Source organism: Prorops nasuta, unplaced genomic scaffold, assembly GCF_024137725.1.
Source record: "Prorops nasuta isolate Cenicafe-Biocafe unplaced genomic scaffold, Cenicafe_Pnas_1.2 PNAS00022, whole genome shotgun sequence".
Classification (NCBI taxonomy): Eukaryota; Metazoa; Arthropoda; class Insecta; order Hymenoptera; family Bethylidae; genus Prorops; species Prorops nasuta.
The window spans coordinates 748,686-770,234 of NW_027116819.1; the positions used below are offsets into that span (position 1 = coordinate 748,686).

A 21,549-nucleotide genomic window follows, 5' to 3' on the forward strand; every position below is an offset into this window, starting at 1 on the left:
TCACAAGTCACAACAGTCACATCTCGCCAATTTTTGCCATTTAGCATTAGCCCTCGATCGAACTAACGTGATTCCCTCTGTATGTATACATATACATACAGGAATATCATATGTATGTATGTTTATACATACATACATATAGTAATGTAGTAACTATATGTATAAGTACTATACCCCTCCATACCCCTCTAGAACAAAGGCTAGGTAGGTCTAATGCCTGTTTTTATTAACATAACCTCAACTCTATGTTAATTTACAGGAAATAATAAAGAACAAAGAAAAGAGAGGAAAGGTTTGAAAAGGTTAGTAACTATCATTTAATGAAATTTATGAACATTTGCCATTTAACTCTTTTTCCATTATAGTTTACTAGATAAAATTAATCATGGGGGAGTTAAACGTATGTTTCCAAGTTGACACTGATAATTCTGAAAATTTTCCATCCTCAAAAGCTTTCTGTGCATTTAAAAAACAGCGTGATTGCTTCTATGAAATACTCAGGATCTGGGAAGAAAATCATTCTGCACCTGGATGGCTTTTTTCCAAAGCATTAGGTGATAGAATACGTAATATGTTGACAGTTCACAATGATGCAATTAATTATTACCATTTTGCAAGACTTTTTAAGTCACAATTTTTGATATCTTGTATACATAAAAAACAGGTAAAAAAATGTATTTTAAAATGAATAGTTTCTTAAACATCTGTTATTTTTAAAGATTTATATTATTCAATAATTATTAAATAGGATGAAGCTGTTGATGATGAAAGTTTTAGTTTTTTAAAAGCGCTAAAGGATGTAAATCCTGAGAAATTGACACAGCTTAGAAAGAGGCTAGTCACTCCATTGCCCTCATCACCAGAAGCATTAGAACCTTCCTTTCCTGGGATTCAGGAATTTTTTAGAAATTTTGTTGTACATGCATTTAATCCATTATTTTATGTACATCTGGAAAATTGTCTAGTATACGAAATCTTAGAATTGAATGACACACAGTTTGCTGGAAGTGAAATAGAAGATTCAGGTAATAAAATTAATCAGACTAATATTATTTTTTAGATTTTTATTTTCATTATTCAGCAAAATAATTCATTTTCAGAAAATGCTGTTGATGAAAGAACAAAACAAAAATTTGTGACATGTTTATTAAGTTTGAGACTGCTGGCGAAAATGCTAGGATTTCTCGTTTCATTGGCATATTCTACGGAGCCAAATTCTTCCAAAGAAATAGTTGCAGCACAAATAGAAATAAGAAGCAAGGTAGGTGTTTTCGCTTACGTTGTTTAAGCAGTAGCTTAATAGTAAATTGTCTTAAGAATGAGTTTATTATAGCTGACACCTCCTTTAAATCTTCAAATATGCTTGCAAAACGCATTGGAGCAAGGAAAACTTTCCATGACAATACCCTGGGTGGTAAAATATTTAGCAATGCTGGACAATATATCTCTGCAAGCTCTATTTTATAAACAAGTTCTGGAGTTATTGTACTATATATTTTGGGCTGTCAATCAATATGATTGCTCTGCAAAGGATAGCATAATTTCTCCTAAATCTGCGATCTTACTTAAATGTACTCTTAATTGGTTTTTCAAACTATCAAACATCCCAAAGGACCTCTGCTCTATTTGGCAAAAAAACTACAAAGATAGAGAAGCAAAAAATCAGTTATTATTTGACAAACAAAGCATTCAGAACACTATCAATTTATCTATTGTATCAGTTGCCCCAGTTACACCTGTTAAATGTAGACTCGATAAAATTGAAATAATAGATGAAAACGTTCTTAAAAGTTGCAAACCATCCATGAGCAAATACACAGATGTAAAAGCTATTGCTGTGAAAAGGAATGGTACTACTATTCGTGGAGGGAGAAATAAACACATCACACCAGTTTCTAGTCCACTGCATAAATCTGAAAGTCTTAGTGTTAAGAATTTAGAGGTGAATTCAAACTATATTTATTTTGGCAATCTTAAGAATTATGAAATTTAATCGAAGTTAATATTGTTCTTTTTAGTTACAATTGGAAGAATCGTTTTTCCATGGTCAACCAGCATCAACAAGGAAAACCGTAGACTTTGTATCCGAAAGAGTCGCGTCCACTTGTGTAAAATACATTTGCAACACGTTATTAGCAGCATCGAGGGAGGCCAATTTAAACGCATTTAGGAAAACTATGAAAGCGTCTTATGACCAAATGAGAGCGGAGAAACAACGTGAAAGAGCTACGTTAGAGATAGGCACAATTAAAGTATGATCTTGTAATTAATCGATATTGTCTATTTCTATGTTTATGGATAGTATATGAATGGAATATGTTAAAGAACACAAATTGTTCACCGTTTTAAATAATGTTTTTTAGGCTTCTTTGGCGGAGGATATCAGAACCCGCGCAGGGACGGTCTCAAAAGAATTGAAAGAGCAATGCGATAAAGTAATTCCAGAGATTTGTGAGGCGAGAATACAAAAATCAATCGACTCGTTGCTGCCAGAAGACTCGTTACCAAAAGTGAAAGAAATGTGTATAAAGATTGCAATAAGAATGGCCACGGAACGTATGAATCAGTGGATCCAATCGCATGTATTCGGTGGCTCGTTGTTTGCCAAAGACATGGATGCTGAAGTAAACAGATTTTTTAAAAACAGTAGTTTAGTCAGAGGTACAAAAGGGAAGAAGCATGATCCAGATGCTGCTGCCCCTACTGACATTATAAATGAAATTAGGGTACGTTTTATCAGTCTTTCCAACTTATATTGTCTCATAATAAACTTTTATGAATTAAAAACTTTATTTTCTTGCATTATTTTAATATACACAACAGTCAATGATATGGGATTTGCTTGAGGATAAAGGAAAAAATTTAGCAGAATCCTCAGTTAACATTATTTTAAGTAAGGTAAAACAGTGTATGGAAGAAAGAGCTGATTTACTACCTGGTCCTGAAAGGATGATTCATACGCTTACTTTGGACTTAACTCTGTTTCTCAGTAAGTTAATCAAATTAGCAATCAACATTATTAAGAAGTAAAAGTGGATTTTATCTTTTAACTTTTCAGTTGCATATCGTATGGACATTTTTTCGCATGAAATTCAAAATGGATTCATAAAAGTGTGGAAATTAAGTCAAAAGAGCTTTCAAACTGAACCACTAACCTTCAAATTATTGTGTCCAAGAAACGTAATATTGCTAGAAGAAACGAAAAATAATGATGTATGGGTTTATTATGGAAAATTTATAAGAAAATTGTTAGAAAAAGATATTATAAATATTGATACGTTGAGTGACCAATGCGTTGCATTATTTAGACATGAGTGGCCAATCGTAAGTAATTTAATTTTCAATACACGTAAAATTTCGCATTGACATCAGTATATTATAATTGTTCGTTATATTTATTAACCCTACGTTAGTCGCGTTAACTAAATTTTTGTAGTAGTCGCATGAGTGACTATTGTCAACTGACTTAAATAAGAGCTATTTTTGAAAAAAATAATTTTTTATTGCAAACAAGAAATAAAGTATTAACAAATAAAAATATATAGTTTATATTATTTGGTTGCAGCAAGATTGAAACGTAAAATATGAAAAATGTCAATCAAAATGTTTTATTTATTATTTTCTTTGATGCAACTCATACAGATTTCTTTGAGCTGTTCATTGCAAATCCATCTCTAACATTTACGCACTACTTTCTTGTTGTTTTGTCGAGAGCTCTTTCACAATAAGAACAGCGTCCCCTAGATCCTTTTCGGTCTTCATGGAGTAAAGTTGATGTTGAAGGTTATTTTTCTCCCATAACAAAAAAACTTTGCGGCGAAGTTCACGTGGAATTCGTGGTATACGTGCTCTTCGTTGTATTTGGGGTTTCAAAAATTCCCATGCTGCATTTTGAATAAAACGTCGTTCGGTTTATCCTGCCTTCTATATTATGTGGTTTATTCTATAAATACAAAAGGCATTCATTGCTGAAACATTCAATAAATTGTAGAATACGACCATAAGCCAATGTCTTGTATTCCTTGCAACATTATATTTTTGACAAAGTAGGTCAACTAATCAACTTCAATTTTAGTGCAGTTTGAAAAAAGTGATCATATGCGGTTTTTGTTTTTCTCTTGTTTCTCCATCTAAAGAATGTCGTGATGCATTGTAGAAACTACTAATACTACTTTCATTTTTTTGGGACAGTAGGAAACTAGCGTACATTTGTCTTGAAAGCCAAAAATTGAGGTATTATGTTTTTGATCTTTGTTTGGCAAAAATTCCTTGGGTATCTCTTTTTTGTTTTTACGTAATGTCCCTATATATATAAGCTTCTTTTCGTTTAGTAACTCGTCACAACCAATGGGAGACTGGTAAATCAGTTATCTCCTGTTATATTCCGATTCTAAGCTGAACGGGTTCTATCATTCTAATAACAATATCCTTTGCATTATTACTTTGTATGGGCCTTCTGGTTGAAGACCTATATGTGTCTCAAGTTTGACCGTATATGCTGCTTTAGCGTCCACTAAAGCAAATGTTTTTATGCCATACTTACTGGGCTTATTGGTTATGTACTCACGAAAACAACAACGGCTTCTAAATGTAAACAGCTACTCATCTGTTGTAAGATGTTCACATGGAGAATAATGCTTTTCAAAATTATTGATAAATAACTCAAACATTTCTCTAATTGCTGCCATTTTATCAATCTCCCTACGAGCATTCCAGTCATTGATATTGTCAAATTTTATGCATCTCAAAAGAAAGTGAAAACGTTGGTCACTCGTTGTCAGATAACATGACTCAAGACCATCTCCTTATGAATTATCCCACAACAAAGAAATATTTTTACGAGAATATCTCAAGGTCCCTATAATATATAGGAGCCCCATAAATGCTTTTATTTCAATTTCATCACTATTTCTTGCGTCCCAGTCTCTTGACTCTCTTGTGAACTTTTAACGTACTTGTTCAATATAAAGTTAGTGCAAATAGTAATTATTAACGGGAATCCGTATACCGACATTACAGGGCGAAAACTGTTTCGCATGCAGCGTCGTTATTTATTGGCGGATTGTAAAGTTGTTATAGGTTTTTGGAAATGCCAGAAGATTATCTACTGAAGTACGTTGGGCAAATTAACAAAAAATGAAAAAAAAATTTTGTTTAAATAAATATATTAACATTATTGAGAAACAACAATTAAATCGCAAAATCCCCCAACGTACTTCACTAGATAATGTTCTTACGTTTCCAAAAAGTCGACAAAAATGCAAATCCATCAAAAAAGGACGATGCTACATGCGAAATAAATAATAGAAGAATTTCGTGTTCGGGAAGTCGCCAACACAAATTTCTTCCATTATTTAGTTCGCATGCAGCATCGTCATTTCTTGACGGATTTGCATTTTTGTCGACTTTTTGGAAACGTAAGAACATTATCTAGTGAAGTACGTTGGAGGATTTTGCGATTTAATTGTTGTTTCTCAATAATGTTAATATATTTATTTAAGCAAAAAATTTTTTTCATTTCTTGTTAATTTGCCAAACGTACTTCAGTAGATAATCTTCTGGCATTTCGAAAAACCTATAATAACTTTACAATCCGCCAACAAATGACGACACTGATGCGAAATAGTTTTTGCTCTGTAATGTCGGTATACGGATTCCCGTTAATATAATCTTCTCGTTTACAAAACGTTATAACGTCTTTACTTCTTTCTTGGCATTTCGTGTATTACGTGTAGGTCCAGATAAATTGTTTATTATATTATGTACCCACGCGCGCGTTCTTACGTTTATTGGTGGACACATTTTTAGTCACTTAGATTCGCCGTCTTTACTAGTATAGAATTTTAAACCAACGCATTTAGAGCTTTTGTCTGTGGATTCCATGTCATTTTCCGAAAGACTCTGCTCGGATTCTGACTGGTGATTACTTCCTAAAATAATATTTTCCTCTTTTTGATCACTCAAGTTTTCATTTTCAATCGAAAATTTTTTCTCGTCACTAAGTTCTTCATGCCACTTGGATTAAACTTCGGGATTTTTGCTAAATTCCATTTTTCTCTTTTTTTCCTGACATACCTTTATTTTTGTTTTTATACATCTAAAATCAATATATGAAAGTATAAAACGTATAAATACAAGTTTATTCAATTTACCGTAAAAATTGAAAATTGATGCTGAACAAATTTGTGCTTTAAAAGTCGCACGGGAGACAATTGTCAACTAAGTCACTTTGACCATTAATAATTATAATGCCTCAAATAATATAAGTACATTGAAATTTGAATGTCGTATTCTTTGTTACTTAATCGAAAGACACTGAGAGCGCTATTGCTAATAGTATTCAATTAGTGAAGTAATTAAGCATTTACTGACAGTGAATGACATATGTATATCACCTGCATGACTAACATAGGGAGGGTAAAAATAACTTTGATTTTTTTTTTTAGTCAACTTTCAAACAATTATCAAAGTGCCTAACAGAAGGAATCCAGAATTGCAGAATAACAAATGACGAAGCAGAGAAAGCAAAATATTTATTGGGCTGGATAGCAGAGACATATCACGAAATGGAGTTTACTGACGACGACAATTTCGCTGATTAAAAATACTCTCTGTTTTTGTTAATTACAATTTGTTTTAATTATGGAATTAATGCAATTTTGTATGTTGAACGTTGTACATAGAAATTATTGTAGATTTTCTATTTTATCTAAAATGACTGCTAGTGGTTTTTAATGTTAAGATATTAATTGTAGTTACGAATTAATTCCATGTATATTCTACAATTGTTTTTGTACTTGATTGAAAATATTGGTTGCACTATCTTGTATCAAAGATAGTGGAACATAAATGAACTATTTTTTACAAACGTTTTTTCAATTATCCCATTCATTTAAAATTCAAGGTCAAAAATAATATTTTTGCGATTAGTGTTTGAATAATTGGTAGGGATAGTTGATATTCAGTGTTGAATTCTGTGCAACATGCATGCGAACGAGAATGCATAGTGTGAGAAATTTGACCCGGTATGATTCCAGAGAAATATCAATGTAAAAGTAAAAGGGGAATGAGGATTGAGGATAGGACAGGAAAAGACTGTAAGACTACGCTTTCAAATTGAGAATCGCAAATGGGTTATCGAAAAAGTTCATAGGAACAGGCTGCTGGATTTGAGTGGAACGGGCCTATAGTTAACACGGTTCATAGTTCACACGCGAGCGGAACCCTTCCTTAGTGCGGCTGGCGCACTTAAGTAGGAAGCTGGCAACAACTTGCTAGCGAGATTGCTCCGCGTCGTAGCCACCTGATGGCGTTGAGAAGAATTAGGGAGTGATAAAAGGAAACGGAGGCCGGTATTAATAGTCGTTACTTATATTTAAGACCGCGACTTAAGAATAAGTTACCTTTTTCTATTACTGTTAGGTGAAAAAGGAGAATCGATACTTTAAGTCAGACTTAAATATAAGCAACGACTATGAATACCGGCCACACGGTCAGAGCGAGACGGCTCAAGCAAGAGTCCTGAACCGCTCACGGCTTAACCAAACATATCTCCGACCCCAACACAGGAGGGGTAGTTGATATTTTCAACAAAATCTCTTTAGAGGGCCTATGGTGAAATAGTTCAATCAGCATTTAAACAATTTAGAACAATCTTTGTAGGATTAAGCATATTATCTCCAATATAGATCAGCTAAATTTTTCAAGCTCGTCATATATATAGGAAGGCTGTGATATTGAGAATGTAAATATCAAATTTCAGTCAGTATGGCAATAATGGAAATAGACTTTCTTTATTGGATTATAATAAATACATTAGAATGGCGATTAAATTAAAAGAGAATTTATGGCGTTGAACAATGTAAAGAGTACATTTTTATATAAATTAATTTATAATTTCTGTAGGAAAGAATATTTCTAATACTTCTCGGATAAAAGGACGCTTCTTTATTAGCTTGTACATTTTTCATTACTCGAAATTATCATTGATTTCGTTGTTTCATCGAGACACGCCAATTTCGTAATTAAAAAAATTGTAGGATTTCACGATGAGTACCCTTCATTAATCGTGTATACAAAATTAATTTAAAGAAAAACCATTCATTTTAATATACATAAATTATATTATACATAACATTGTCATCGCATACTAAGAAACATTTGGCAAATTAATCTATAATATATGAATTTGTAGAGCACGAAAAAGCTTGATTTTTGTATATAAAATGTAGTGTAAAATAATGATATAGGCACTTAATTGTTTAGCACAGTACCGAGAGATAAGTTTTAATAAACAGCACCTCTAATATATATTTAATCCATCACAAGTTCATTAAATCACAGTTTGGTTTGTAGGCTGCACTTTAACAATAATATTTTCTTTCCAAGGGTATAAACAATTAAAAGTGCAATTGAACAATTGAACACTTTTAAAATTTATTCAGGCCAATTAAAATAAAAGGCTTTATTCAGGCTTATTTAAATAAAAGGTTCTTTGACAATTGAACCTTGCGTGAAAAATTATTCCTATGCTCAAAGGTTATTACTTCCATATGTGAAATATTGAAAATGATATTTGTTTATAGTCATAAATTTATTACAGTTAATTTCATTAATTACTTGAAATTTATATTTCACACAATTCCAACCCCAATTGGAATCTAATATTTTACTAGAATGCATACAACTCATACCTTGTTGTCTTTTCTTTAAAGTTATGTTATTGAATGATAGTTGTGAATTATGAAACACGTGCTTTATCTATTTCTTTCACGTGAGAAAATATGAAGTACATTCGCAGTTACGCAAAATATGATTATGATGACGTAGTACGCATTACACATTACAGATTAAGTATTATTACATCAGATCTAAGGTTATACGATTCTTTTAATTGCAAGACAATACAATAATCGTAAAAGGATTCTCATATCGTACCATTTGATATATAAATTTCCAGTTGGAATATGATACCTTTTATCGCCTTATCATTATTATATAATTAAGGAATGTTACGATTTATTCTTTATCTCACTGGTCATTTCTGTTATAAATGATATTTTGTGCTAAATTTCATATTTTCTTCATTATCCCATCGACCACTTCATCTTATAAATCATAACCTAAGTTAAAAATTAAACCATTTCCTCATGGATCGATTTTCTTTCAAACAATTGCTCGTGCCAAAGCTTTTCATTCCATCATTTACACTATTGGTCGAGTTATTGATTAATAATAGAAGTATTCGTTTTCTTATTTCTTTCGTTTACAGGACTTTTAAAAACGAGGTTCGATGTGAAAAAATTAAGTAGAAAATAATATGATTATTTTAAATATTCTTAAGTTTCTATTTTCCCGTTAGTTTCCGATAGAATCAGTTAAGGACAATAGCTGCTATAGCTACTCAACGATGGATATAGAAAATTAAAGTTAAATAATCAAATTATTACATTTAATTAACACTTACTAATAATAATTATGGAAGCATTCACAGCACTTGGAGAAACTTTTCTGCATTGCATTTCTATTGTAATGGGTCCGTTACCATTACTTCTCGCATCAGTTTATTACTCCCGAAAGATTCACAATAAAAATAGTAGCTAAGAATTCTCCGTCTGGCTCTTTTGTATCTTTTTAAAAAATTGAAATATCCTTTCAAGACGCAGGAAGAAGTAAATCAGCAGGAGAAAAATATAGATTATCCTGTTTTGATAGTGCTTCTTCCTAATAGGAAAAACTAGAAAGTTATCTCCCACCAAGTCTTCAACTATAATATTTCTAAGGCGAAAGTTACTTGTTATAAACACACAGCATTCTTAATTCTGATGATATTTGTAATATCCACAATCGTGTAACTTATTAATGGTGAATCCTTGGAAGCTGGCAAGTATTACATAACAGCTAATTCAGCAAAGCCATGAGGTTAGATTATGACAGTCTCTGATGATGCTCTGCTAAAAAATGTCTTGAGAATTTCAGGATAAAGTCATCTAGCCTGTGTTCGTGGACAAAATGAAGTTTTCTCATAATCTTTTCTGTAATTTACACATTCTGCAAAGGTTTAGGATGAAGTGGTTCGGTAGCAGCAGCATTCGCCTTCTGCTCGGCCCTTCTCTTAGCTCTGAGCTTCTTGGCTCTGGACTCAGCTCCAACTGCCAAGAAATTATTATGGAAGTACTCCTCGATTTCTGACAATTTCTTGCCATGAGTTTCCGGTAATAGCAGCCACACGAACACAGTGGCGCTCAAGGAGACCCCAGCAAAAAACCACTGAACCGCGTAGGAGCCACCGAGAAAACTCTGCAAGCTCCTGTAACTCTGCAAAGCAGCGAACATGAGCAGGTTCGCCATTGAATAGCTGATGGAATGTGCGACTCCTCTAATCTCAGTTGGGAAGAGTTCTGCTGTCATTGTCCAAGGGATGGTGAGCATTCCTATCATGGAGGTGCACACGTAAAGCAAGAGGCACAAAACGGGAACCCAATAACCACTCCTGTCGCCATTCTTGATCATCAGCGTGAAATATCCAGACACTACCATGCACGCCGTCATCCCCAGCGACGAGATGATGCACAGTGCTCGCCTCTTGTACCTTCGGAGCAACCACGTGTTTACCATTGAGCACAGGAAGCGTGTCACACCGACGAAAATTGATGCTACGTATTCATCCACTCCTGCTCCCACTTCTTGGAACCACGTGACTGCGTAGAAGAGAGTAATGTAGATACCAGAGAATTGTTGGAATGAGAAGAAGAGAAACAAGATGGCCATTGGCTTCCAACCGGTTGGTTTCAGGAAGCTCCTCATTTTGGTCGACCAATTTCCATGCTTGCTCTTCCGCAGTTCTGATAATTTTATGGCGTTCTCCTTCATTATCTGCGTGAACTGCGCCTCTGCAGCTGACACTTTTCCGTGCGTCATTTCTGATTTGTACAACCTGAAAAGTTATGTCGGACTTGAATTTAAAAGTTTTTAAGTCTATAATATTAATGTTACTATAAAATGAGTGTTCTTAAGTGCCGAGTTTGACGTGTATATTATAAATTTCTAGGAAGATACGGTTTTAATGCTAGCTATAGTATAACGTATAGCGTCAAGAACGTTCGTAGAATATTCCTAAAACGTAGCAGCAACGTGTCAAATTGGTTCCACGAACGTTTCTCACGCTATTCGTGCTATCTAGGTGGTAGATGGGAGCTAACCATTCCAACGACTTTCTGGCCTCGTCGATTCTGCCTTTGGAGACGAGCCATACTGGGGATTCCGGGATGCATAGTTGAATGAGAATTCCAGGGACTAAAGCATAGATGATGCTTAGCCAGGCGACGATTCTCCAGTGTATGTAGGCGCCCTTTACGTAGGACAGGACCATTCCAAAGGAAGCCAAGGTTGGACCAAAAGAGATCATCGAGCCCCTTAATTCGGGCCTGGCCACTTCCGTTATATAGACTATAGCTGGTGATATTGCCAAGACTGTGGCCAACCCGGTAAAGATCCTGCCTATCAGGAGCATTGGAACATTCTGCGATAATGCTATCAATATCCATCCAGCCACGTATGGAATTGCACCAATCTGTAGAGTCTTCAAACGTCCAAGCGTCTCCATCAAAAATCCACTCACTAATGCTCCTACTGGTGCACACACCACTATCACACTTGCTGTAAAATTACAAAAGTTAACGTCAAACAATTATGACATAACGAATACCTTATATATGCATATAAACTAATCTTATTTATATATTTTTTCTTTTAATTTTTCACATTATTTCATTAATTCATTTAAATCACTAATTCGATGGATATTACTCGATGCTAGAAAATTGTTTCTATACAATCTGGTTGGATATTTTAATTTCATTGAAAGGACTGATGACGTCAGTGAGGAAGAGGTGGGATTTGATAAATATTTGAAGAATAGATTGATAACGTTGGTAAAGATAGCTAAGGATAAATAAGTAAAAGTGATTTGTAGAGCCTCGCAAATCTAACGAGTTCCTTCATCTGATAAGGATAAAGAATAGCTCGGATTACGACTGATGTAGAGATTACAATATAATTGACTTTAACCAGCTGAAGGATAAGACGGGAGAAGCGAGACGAATAATAATTTTTTTCCAACATCTTGGCCTACAATTCAATAAACTATTAATTATGTTGAGGATATAATTAAAAATTGCCCTTAATTATTTAAAATTATATTAAATTAAAATGGTACCGCAGAAAAAATGGTAAATTGCTCATCATCCTTCATTATAATCATTGGAAAATGGAGAAGTACAATGAGACAGTTTGTTTATTGTTGGTAATGTTTGCTCAGTCTAGACGTACTGTCTGTCGGCATTAATTCCGTATAAATATTAATTCATCGCGTACATACGGGATATATTATCATGCTAAAACGCATCAGGGAGTAAATGTTATCGCACCGTAAAATCCTACAGCAAATTTCTGTTTAATCCGTTGAGCCAGTCGATACAATTTGTGATTCATACAATTCAATTTCAGTCCAGACGGGATTTTAGTCATTATCGATCATTAATTAACATTGAAAATTCAATGATTAAACGATATTTTTTAAAAATTTCTTGACCAATAATGGCTAGGTATGTAATTATTTGTTTTGTGTGTGTGTGATGGAGAGACACATGTTATTCTCAATTATCATAATTTATCCTTAGCTGTTAGCACGTGTGAAATAAACTTTCTTACTAATCCAGGAAGTTTCAGTACGAGTGGCATGAACCTCGGCATCCTCGGCTTCAAGGTGAGGAACGAGAATCGCGGAATAGGCCATGCTGATGCCAACTGCTATATGAAAAGATGCAGCAATTATACACGCGATGATCTAATAAACATAAATCAAAAATATTGACAAATTTTTAAATTCACACACGATAATTATGCAAACTATGCATTTGCATTAAATAGATTGTATAAACGACTACAAATATCCAAACTGTTGTTTCAGTCTGTTCTATACAAGGACAGTTTTTTAATTACAAGAAGAGCAAAATTAAAATTATGAATAAAGCTAATCCGATTATTAGAAATATATCATTATTTCTGTTAGAGATTTCCACGATGGAGTTACTTTGCGAATTAACTTGCGGTGACATTTCTTTTTTTATGTCAGGTTCGTTGAGTTACGTTACGTAACGCACTTATGGCAATTAATCTGTTTTTATGAAAGCCACTTGAAGTTTACTTCGGAGCATTAATAATCTTTACAAAGCAATTGTTGTTCCTTGCACGGTGCAGTAATCTACGAATGCTAATGTATTTCAACAATTTGTTTTTGCAATGTAAATTGTGCAGAAATGAATTATTCTTCGTCCTGTGCGCTGTTACAAGATTTTCCTGATCGTTTAACACGTTATTGGAGAAACATAAAATTTCTTTACCTGCAAATAAAATTAATCGATATGAAATTGAAAATTGCTATTAATCTCGTATAGAGTAATTGATTTTTAATAAGGAAAATGATCATTTTACCTCAGGGAGGGCAGTTTTGAGTTTCACTGGCTCTGTGAATCCTTTGTTGAGACTTCTGCTGGACACTATGGCATCTTTGAAGCACTCTCTCTCATTTTCCTCGATATTCTTCGAAGCCTCGCGCTCCACACTGCAAAATTACACACCCCATTTAATTTCGCTCGCAACACGCAAACTAGCTTCTTCGTTTCTCTCTCTCTCTCTCTCACACACACACACACACACACAAGCACATGCATGCTCTCAATCAAAGCTAGGCTGGCAAGGGACAACCCAAGTTTCTCTCGACAAATCAAATTAGGACTCTTGCGTATAAAACGATATAATAACAATAATAATAATTAAACAAAAAATCCATTTCTTTATTCCTTATTGCATAAATAATTCGATATTAAAAGTCGTGAAATTATTTCTCCATCAATAAAATTTTATTTTTCATGCTTGCAAAAATATTTAATTTTATTTAGGAAGAACTCTCAAGGTCAAACAATTCTAACAAAACAATGACTTTGAATAATAATTTTTCTCAAGGAATCTCGTGGAAAACTTTTCCCCAGGATTTTCCTTCTCAAAGTTCCTCAATCAACGTGCCAAAATATTCATTTTTGAAGAATTATTTGCAATGGTCCTTAATCCTTGTTTCCATTGTTTAATCCTGGAGGAGAGGAATGACTAGCGATTCTCTCTGTCTCTCTCTCTCTCTCTCTCTCTCTCTCTCTCTCTCTCTCTCTCTCTCTCTCTCATGCGTGTACTTTGGCCAGATTCTTGCGAAAGATGACGCGCGCAGTAAAAGTAAAACTGCTAAAAGTCGCCTAGGTCTGGCGGCGATGCTAAGATTTCGTTTCGTTTCTATCGATCATGCGGTCGGTCTCTTGCGTCACCAGGGAGACTCTTGGGCGCTTCGATAAAGCCAAGCAAAGCCCTTTCCTAGTCGCGTATCGTCACCACCGACCAGCCTTTTCACTCGCACACTCCATTACGCTCTTCTACCAAACTTCCTTCTTCCTCGACAAAATTCACACGCTCTCTCCCTCAATCACACCTGCAAGTTTCATCAAAAAATTCTCAGAAACGAAAAAAATGAAACCTTTGCAATTTTCAAACAGTGAAATCAATATTATTAGTAAACACTCAAAATTATGTTATAAAAGACAAAAATAGAGAAAACTAAGAAAAAATATATAAAAAAGTGCGAAATATAACAAATAAATTCAAGAAAAACAACAACAAAATAGAAAAGAAAATTTCAGAAAAATGCAAAAACGCACTAAGCTTTGGCGAGAATCGACGAGTCCATTCCACAATTTCGTCATCTGTAAATAATTGATTTCTTAATTTCGTGTATTTTTTTGTCATTTTCTTGTTTTAAGGAGGAAAGTAAGATCGAAGCGAAGCAAAGTGATGCGAAGTGATTTCAAGAGGGAAATCTATCGCTATGAATTTCGTACAAGAAAACTGTTTTATATCGATTGGCCATTAAGCGAGGGAAATGACCGAGCAGCAGGGGCAGAAGCACACAACGGTCAAAGAACAATCTTTTCTCGCATCGTTTATCATTCGTTCGATCCATCCCCGTGCTTCCAACTATATATATGTATGTATATATATATATATATATATATATATATATATATATATTCTCGATCTCTTCCTGCCTCTGCCTTTACTGATTCTTCTTCTTCCTTAAGGATAAACAATGCTTAAACTGATTCAGTTTTAGCTCATCGAATCTACCAACGACTTATTTCTTATTCTTTCTCACTTTCCTTTTGCAGATAAATGAAGCCTCGTAATTAAAAACAAATGAATTCTTTCAAAGAGAAACCAAAGACTAATTGGTCAAATATATAAACGAAATCCAGCTAATCATCGTTCGAGCTCATTTTTTTCTGCATTAAACTTGTTGTTCGTTTCTATTTATAACACAAACACACACATACTGGAGGATAATTGCTGTCTGCGCAATTTGCAGAAATTTTTAAATGTCTGTGCGGAAATGAACATTTATCGACTTTCAGTTCGAAAAGAGTATCGACCTTCAACTAAAAAAATATATCAATAACGATAGGCTCGTGAGAGAAAAAGAGGACCGGTTAGTCAAACTAACACAATATCCAGATAATTATCGATCCAGTGCAATTTTCCCAAATTTCACTTTCTCTATACATTTCTATTGATATATATAATAAAAATCGAGGAGAATTGTCCAGTTGCCAGAAAATTCGCAAATTCGATAAAGCCCCTATAGGAGGACGATTTTCCAAGTTGCATCAAATAATTTGGACAAATTTCTTAATTAAAAATATTCGATTTAATTTTAAAAATTTTCCCTCCTCACTTTCCTCGCTGTTTCCTCGATTAAAAATGTTCTTTCGCAAACTAGCAATAATTTTATTCAATGAAAAAGTAAATCTCCAATAAAATACTGTTAAAAAAATAAAGTAAGAAAATTTTTGAAAATTCGGTAGAATTTGAGAAATAATAGGGGGGGGGGGGGGGGGTGCAGGTTGTGACAGAAAATTGGTTAGGTTGAAATAGGAGATAGCGCGAAACTTGTTGTTTTACGTTACGCAATAGCGTAGCAGTACATGAAGATTTCCGGAGTAAATCGTTCTTCGAGCAAGTGTCTTTTAACAGAGTAAGGAGGGGGGAGGGGGAGGGGGAGATAAGCTTGCGTGAGAAAATGCAAGTTTATGTGTACGTCTTCTAGGCAAAGGAGCACGCGAGTTAAAAATTTATACTATCTTCGACAGATAATTGCACGATGATAGGCAAGAAATGAAAAATTAATGACTATCGCGATGGAACTATTGTTGATAAAAACCAACGAATAATGCGACGGTTTCAGATCGATTTTCAACAGATAAAATATTCTCTCTCTCTCCCTCTCTCTCTTTCTTTCTCATCCGAGTGATCGAAGAATCGAATTTAGATAAAAAATTATAGCAAAAAGAAGAAATAAAACTGCTAAACCCAAGTGACAAAAATATCGTTAATAATATTTTATCAATGAATACATTCAATTAAATATCAATAGTCAAACTTAACATAGTTTTCCTTTTTCCACCTTTTTGTTGGTCGATTGGAAAATAAGCAAAATTTCGCGAGAGCTTGGCCATGACCTTGCAGCTATTCGCGACAACTCCGACGGTGAGTCTTTGAAAAATTCTAGCGAATAAGCATTGTCGTGCGTGAAGGAAAACAGTAAAATTTATAATGCAAACGTCGTTTTTTACCTTTGAAAGTCATAAAATTGGAGTATCAAGTTTTAAAGTTTTGAAAACATATTTTTTGTGGAGCATTTAATAGTTTTGTCAATTGCATTTAAAGAGGGATTATGTAAAAAATAATCATTTACTATACATGTATATAGCTGAAGGAGATAAATTTTGTATGTAGGAAACATCCAGTTCTCCATCCATCAGCCTGCTGTTTAGCATATTAAATGAGTAGTTGGTAACATGTGCATAGGAAAAAAAAGGTAAGTAAGAAAATTGATGGGAATGGCAGTACCTATGACCAAATCCCCTGAATCGTGAGATGGCAATTATGATACCAGTATCCAAGTCAATTTTTCAATTACAGTGCAGACTAGTTAAAAATCTTCCCATTTTTGAGGCATTGCAATCTTTGCAACAATTAGAAAGACAACAGTGAGTGAATAAAGGTAGTATAGCCAAACACTATCGAGGGATAAACAATTGATTTATAATAACAAATATCAGTAAACATTCAATGATTGGTCAAATTGAATGTAATTGCAATAGTAAATAACGTTGGAAAATATCGAATGTTCCATATACAAGTGAGATTTGCGTTGTTTTTCCCAAGTTTTCCATTGGGAAAAAGAAAAAATTGAGAGAGCAGGCATAAAATTAAACGGTGGAAAGTTATACGTGCAGCTTGTCCTTGAACGACCTTCGAGAGAAATCCATCAACTTTTATCGACAGTGTAAATTGGCTGGACAATCGATTGGCTGCACACATTCGCACCTTCTCTCATCGTCAAATTCAACCATCCGAGTAATTAAATTCTCCGATCAACCTAATGCTTCGAATTATGATAAGGAGCGAACGAAGAATTCGAGCATGTTTATACTCTAGTACATTTGTTTAACGCTTGCCATTCTTATGAAAACCTTCAACTTATCAATTTAATATTCCTTTGCAATAATTATTTAATTAGCTCGGTGCAAAATCTGGATATGACTGGCTGATCCATCATCCTATCGACAGTATCATAATAATCGAATGACGAGCAATTCATTAGAGACACGTGCGTCGAGTAATAAATAAATGAGAAAATAAACGTTTGCACACTCGTTATAGCATATTTTCTTTCTTCACCATTTCCAAACAAAAATCTCAAACGCATTAATATTGTTTGAGAATACTTATTGAATTGGCTCAGGATAAATTCCGAACGTTCGATCGATTAATATTGATAGCGTTATACCATATATAAATATGTGTCATCTGAGAATATAATTGAGAGGCAAGCAATTAATTAGAGATACGTGTGCTCAGTAATAAAGAGATTAAAAACTAAGTACATAATTCTAATGTACCAAAAAATTGCTTGGCAATCCCAAAATATATCACAAGAGTGTGACACATACTAATATTACATTGTTATAATTATATTCAATCGACTCGAGACGAGTTTTACAATTTTCTAATTGTTTAACAATAATGCTATCCCAAATATACCAATTAAAAATATTACAGAGTGACAAACGATTAATTGGATATACGTGTGGGTCGCAGAAAAAAAGGACATTACAAATTAAGTAGAATATATAGTACATAATATTATAACAAAGCAAACTATCGATTTTCCTTTTGATTTGCACAATGAGAGTTCCGCTATTATAATAGAATGACCGCTATTGATCAGATGATTTCCGTTAAGCAAACAATTCCATGAAATATTCGCCTGATGAAATTATGCACACACGCTACGCCAATGCATTTTCTTATTAATTTCTCAATGTTCAGCTTTTTCCCTGCGATTCTTCTTGTTCTCTGCTTTAACAGAGTAGATATTGCAGGAAATTGTCGCAGTGCCTCTTACCTCAACGAGTAAGGATCCATTGTATATCAGTGGGGTGCTCGGGGATATTCGATCAAGATTCAGGAACGATTAAAAATGGCGTTGTTTCCCTCTGGAAAGCTCCTCTGGATAAATACGACGATCAGCACACGTTCCAACTCGTCAACTCAGCTTCGAATCACGGTGCACGCTACCATCCATTACAACATCTGAAAAGACGACAAAGAAAATTAATTACATGAAATAAAGAGAGTCGAGAGAATTTTTATTCCTCGTGCTGCGACGTTCGAGTAGCGAAATCGCATTGGCGTAGACTCTACTTTTTCTCGCGAAGCGAACATAACCAATTTCTTCCAGGAATTTGCTTTATTATGTAAATAAAAGCTTAGCTGGACTTTCGTACCTGCGTCAGAGAGCATTGAAGAAACAAGAATCAGAGTGAAATGACTGACGACTTATGGCCAGAAAGGCCAAGAGTTACTAAAACTTACCGAGAATGGTCTCAACGCTTTTTTATTGGACCTTTTCAGAATGATGTAAACAACGAGTGAATAACAAAAGGAGAAAATAAAATCGTATAATTTTTACAACGGGATAACGAGCTTCCTCTAATTTATTTATAAATATAATATGAATAATTAGTAATTAAATAAATGTGTATTTAAACAAATAATAAATTTCCTATTTTTGTGAACAAAAGAATTTTAATTCAACTTGAAAATTCTGAATGGTAAAAATCGAGAGTTTCTAATAAGGGAGAAATGTTTTAATTTATATTTCTATTTGTTAAATTGATATGTAGGAGGATGAGGGATCTAAAAACCTTACCCGCATAAAATACATTATCTGATTTGATATTCTTCTTGAGAAAGTGGAAGCTTTGCTTGGTTCGACTACTCTTTCGAGTCAACTGGATCAGTCATTCTTGCAGCTGCACACGAATAAACTCAATATTTTCGAATCTAGCCGATTATTAATTTAAACCACTAATTCAACTGAAAATGGATATTTAGAATTCGTTATTTTTGCTAAATGTAAGCTCTATTATGACAGCGGTTTAAAAAACGACGCGTTAGATTTATAAATAATCTTGTCGAGACGTTAGATAATTTGGCAAGAGGTTTGGTGTTACGCGAAGGTCATCGGATGGCGAGATTCGAACATGCGTGTGAAAATCTTGTTAATGATAATTAGAGACACCTCGAGCTACGAGATAATCCTACTTTTCTCCATAAGAAAAGTCATCCAATTTGCTATCGTCTTTTACCATAAAGAATCCTGTCATTAATTATTCGATTATTCCAGAAACTATTATTTATTTTCACTGTTTTTTTCTAATCAACTATACAGATCATTACAGTTTATCATTTTTACCGGTGCATTTTTTGTAGTGTATTTTTATTTACAAATATTTAATTTTTGTTTAGTCTGTTATAATTATTTATTTATAGCTGCTTATATTATTATTGTTTATTATAGATCATTTTGGCAGAAGCCTAGAGAACCAAACGTCAAACGGAGAATTACTGTAGGTGCAAGGTTCAAGAATTTTCGAGAGATGCAAATCGAACGTCGAATAGTGGGGGGAATCCCCTGATTCGTCAAATCGAGTTTCGAGATCTGCCAGTTTCTAGTTACGGATCGTTCCATTACACGCCATTTCTACCTAGTGCACATTTTCCAGCTTCCGTTATTAACGCACAACCAGCAGCAATTTTCCCTCCAACCTCGCTCAAATTTTTATTACAAATTGCTTTTTTCCCCCACTATACTCTCCATTCGTGTTTATTCCTATTATTTCACTCGTGGTACGTCCTTGCATCTGTTTGGACTTTCGATACAATTTCAATCCTTAATTTTCCAATTCAAACAGATCAATTCTAAAGCCAACTATACCTAACAAAGCGAAAGCTATTATTTATGTTTCGACGATTAACGATTTCCGTCAGAATTGATTCCTTGTTCTGAAAATTCCTATTATCTAATCAATTTTTTCTTCGGAACGACATTTCTATTCAAAGTTTAGCAAACCAAGCCAAGGGAGAAATATTACAATGCACAGTAGTTCTGAAATAATTTAACGCACGATTATAATGTGATACAGATAAATGCAAATTCGACGAGAACCAACGACAGAGATATAACACCATAGGAAATATGAAAGCTAGGGTATAATCGAGCCCCAATTCACACAAGTGTAGTATTCATACGTATAGTATTGACATTAAAAAATTTCCAAAACAAACAGTCCAGTTCGAGATACGACGCAAGCCGCTAGATACCAACGTCAATGACTCTATATTACAATACGATCAAAAGTCGAAGCAGCTAAAATTTCGAATTCCAAGCTCTCAAATTCAAATATGTTTCATACACGTTTCATTTTAAATAAAAACAAATAATAACAAACAATTATACAAAAGATTCGGCAATATAAAAGGGTAATGTTATTTTGTGTTTATTGAAATAGGAGAATAAAAAGAAGTGAATGATAAAGAAATGAGCGATTGTGGAAAATAGTGCTAAGTGAAAGAAAAGATATAGAAACATGTACTGACCTTTTAGTATGGAAACGAATTTTGAAGATGTAGTGTTATGTGTCGCTTGAATTTCGTAAAGAAGAATGGAATGAAACGTGATTGGTGAACTTCTCGTTGAAACTGGCCAGCGGGATCCGTATGAGACGATGGTCGGCAACCGACTGACTCGAAAGCCTTCGAGAACGAACCGAAACCGACCCGACTCGACTGATTCGTTTCGACTCTTCAACTACACTCGACCTGACCCAACTGAACACTAAAAGCTGAAACTTAACTAGAACTAAAGGGGAGATACAAAACAAAAGTACGAGTACGAGTTGCTACATCGTCGTCGATCTCACTTTGTCTCTCATCCCCTTTTCCCATTCTTATTTCTCATCAGTTCCCCTAACCTCAAACTCAAACCAACTTACCCATCTATAGTTTTACGTTTGTTTACCACCACATGATACATCCGATTTT

At 34.1% G+C, this 21,549-nt stretch overlaps 2 protein-coding genes across 4 annotated transcripts; one reads left to right on the top strand and one right to left on the bottom strand.

Annotated features, from left to right (window-relative positions):
- The first annotated feature begins 90 nt into the window (after window positions 1–90).
- dlt (codanin-1 like protein dlt) lies at window positions 91–6,925 on the top strand. Its single transcript, XM_066740294.1, has 11 exons — window positions 91–204; window positions 260–302; window positions 366–664; window positions 749–1,025; window positions 1,101–1,261; window positions 1,334–1,942; window positions 2,019–2,252; window positions 2,364–2,726; window positions 2,824–2,989; window positions 3,059–3,324; window positions 6,447–6,925. The coding sequence occupies exons 3-11, from the start codon at window positions 386–388 to the stop codon at window positions 6,600–6,602; spliced, it is 2,511 nt and encodes an 836-aa protein (XP_066596391.1). The 5' UTR covers window positions 91–204; window positions 260–302; window positions 366–385; the 3' UTR covers window positions 6,603–6,925.
- Window positions 6,926–7,766: 841 nt separating this feature from the next.
- LOC136781403 (facilitated trehalose transporter Tret1-like) lies at window positions 7,767–21,264 on the bottom strand. Of its 3 annotated transcripts, XM_066740295.1 has the most exons (7): window positions 21,106–21,264; window positions 18,569–18,756; window positions 14,763–14,807; window positions 13,495–13,624; window positions 12,712–12,847; window positions 11,202–11,658; window positions 7,767–10,936 (listed from the first exon to the last, which is right to left on the bottom strand). In XM_066740295.1, exons 3-7 carry the CDS (start codon window positions 14,789–14,791, stop codon window positions 10,042–10,044), a joined length of 1,647 nt encoding a protein of 548 aa, XP_066596392.1. In that variant the 5' UTR covers window positions 14,792–14,807; window positions 18,569–18,756; window positions 21,106–21,264; the 3' UTR covers window positions 7,767–10,041. The 3 variants fall into 3 exon arrangements, with proteins under 3 accessions (XP_066596392.1, XP_066596393.1, XP_066596394.1); XM_066740296.1 differs by lacking the exon at window positions 14,763–14,807; XM_066740297.1 differs by lacking the exons at window positions 14,763–14,807; window positions 18,569–18,756; window positions 21,106–21,264 and having other exon boundaries at window positions 12,712–12,810; window positions 13,495–13,617.
- Window positions 21,265–21,549: the final 285 nt, after the last annotated feature.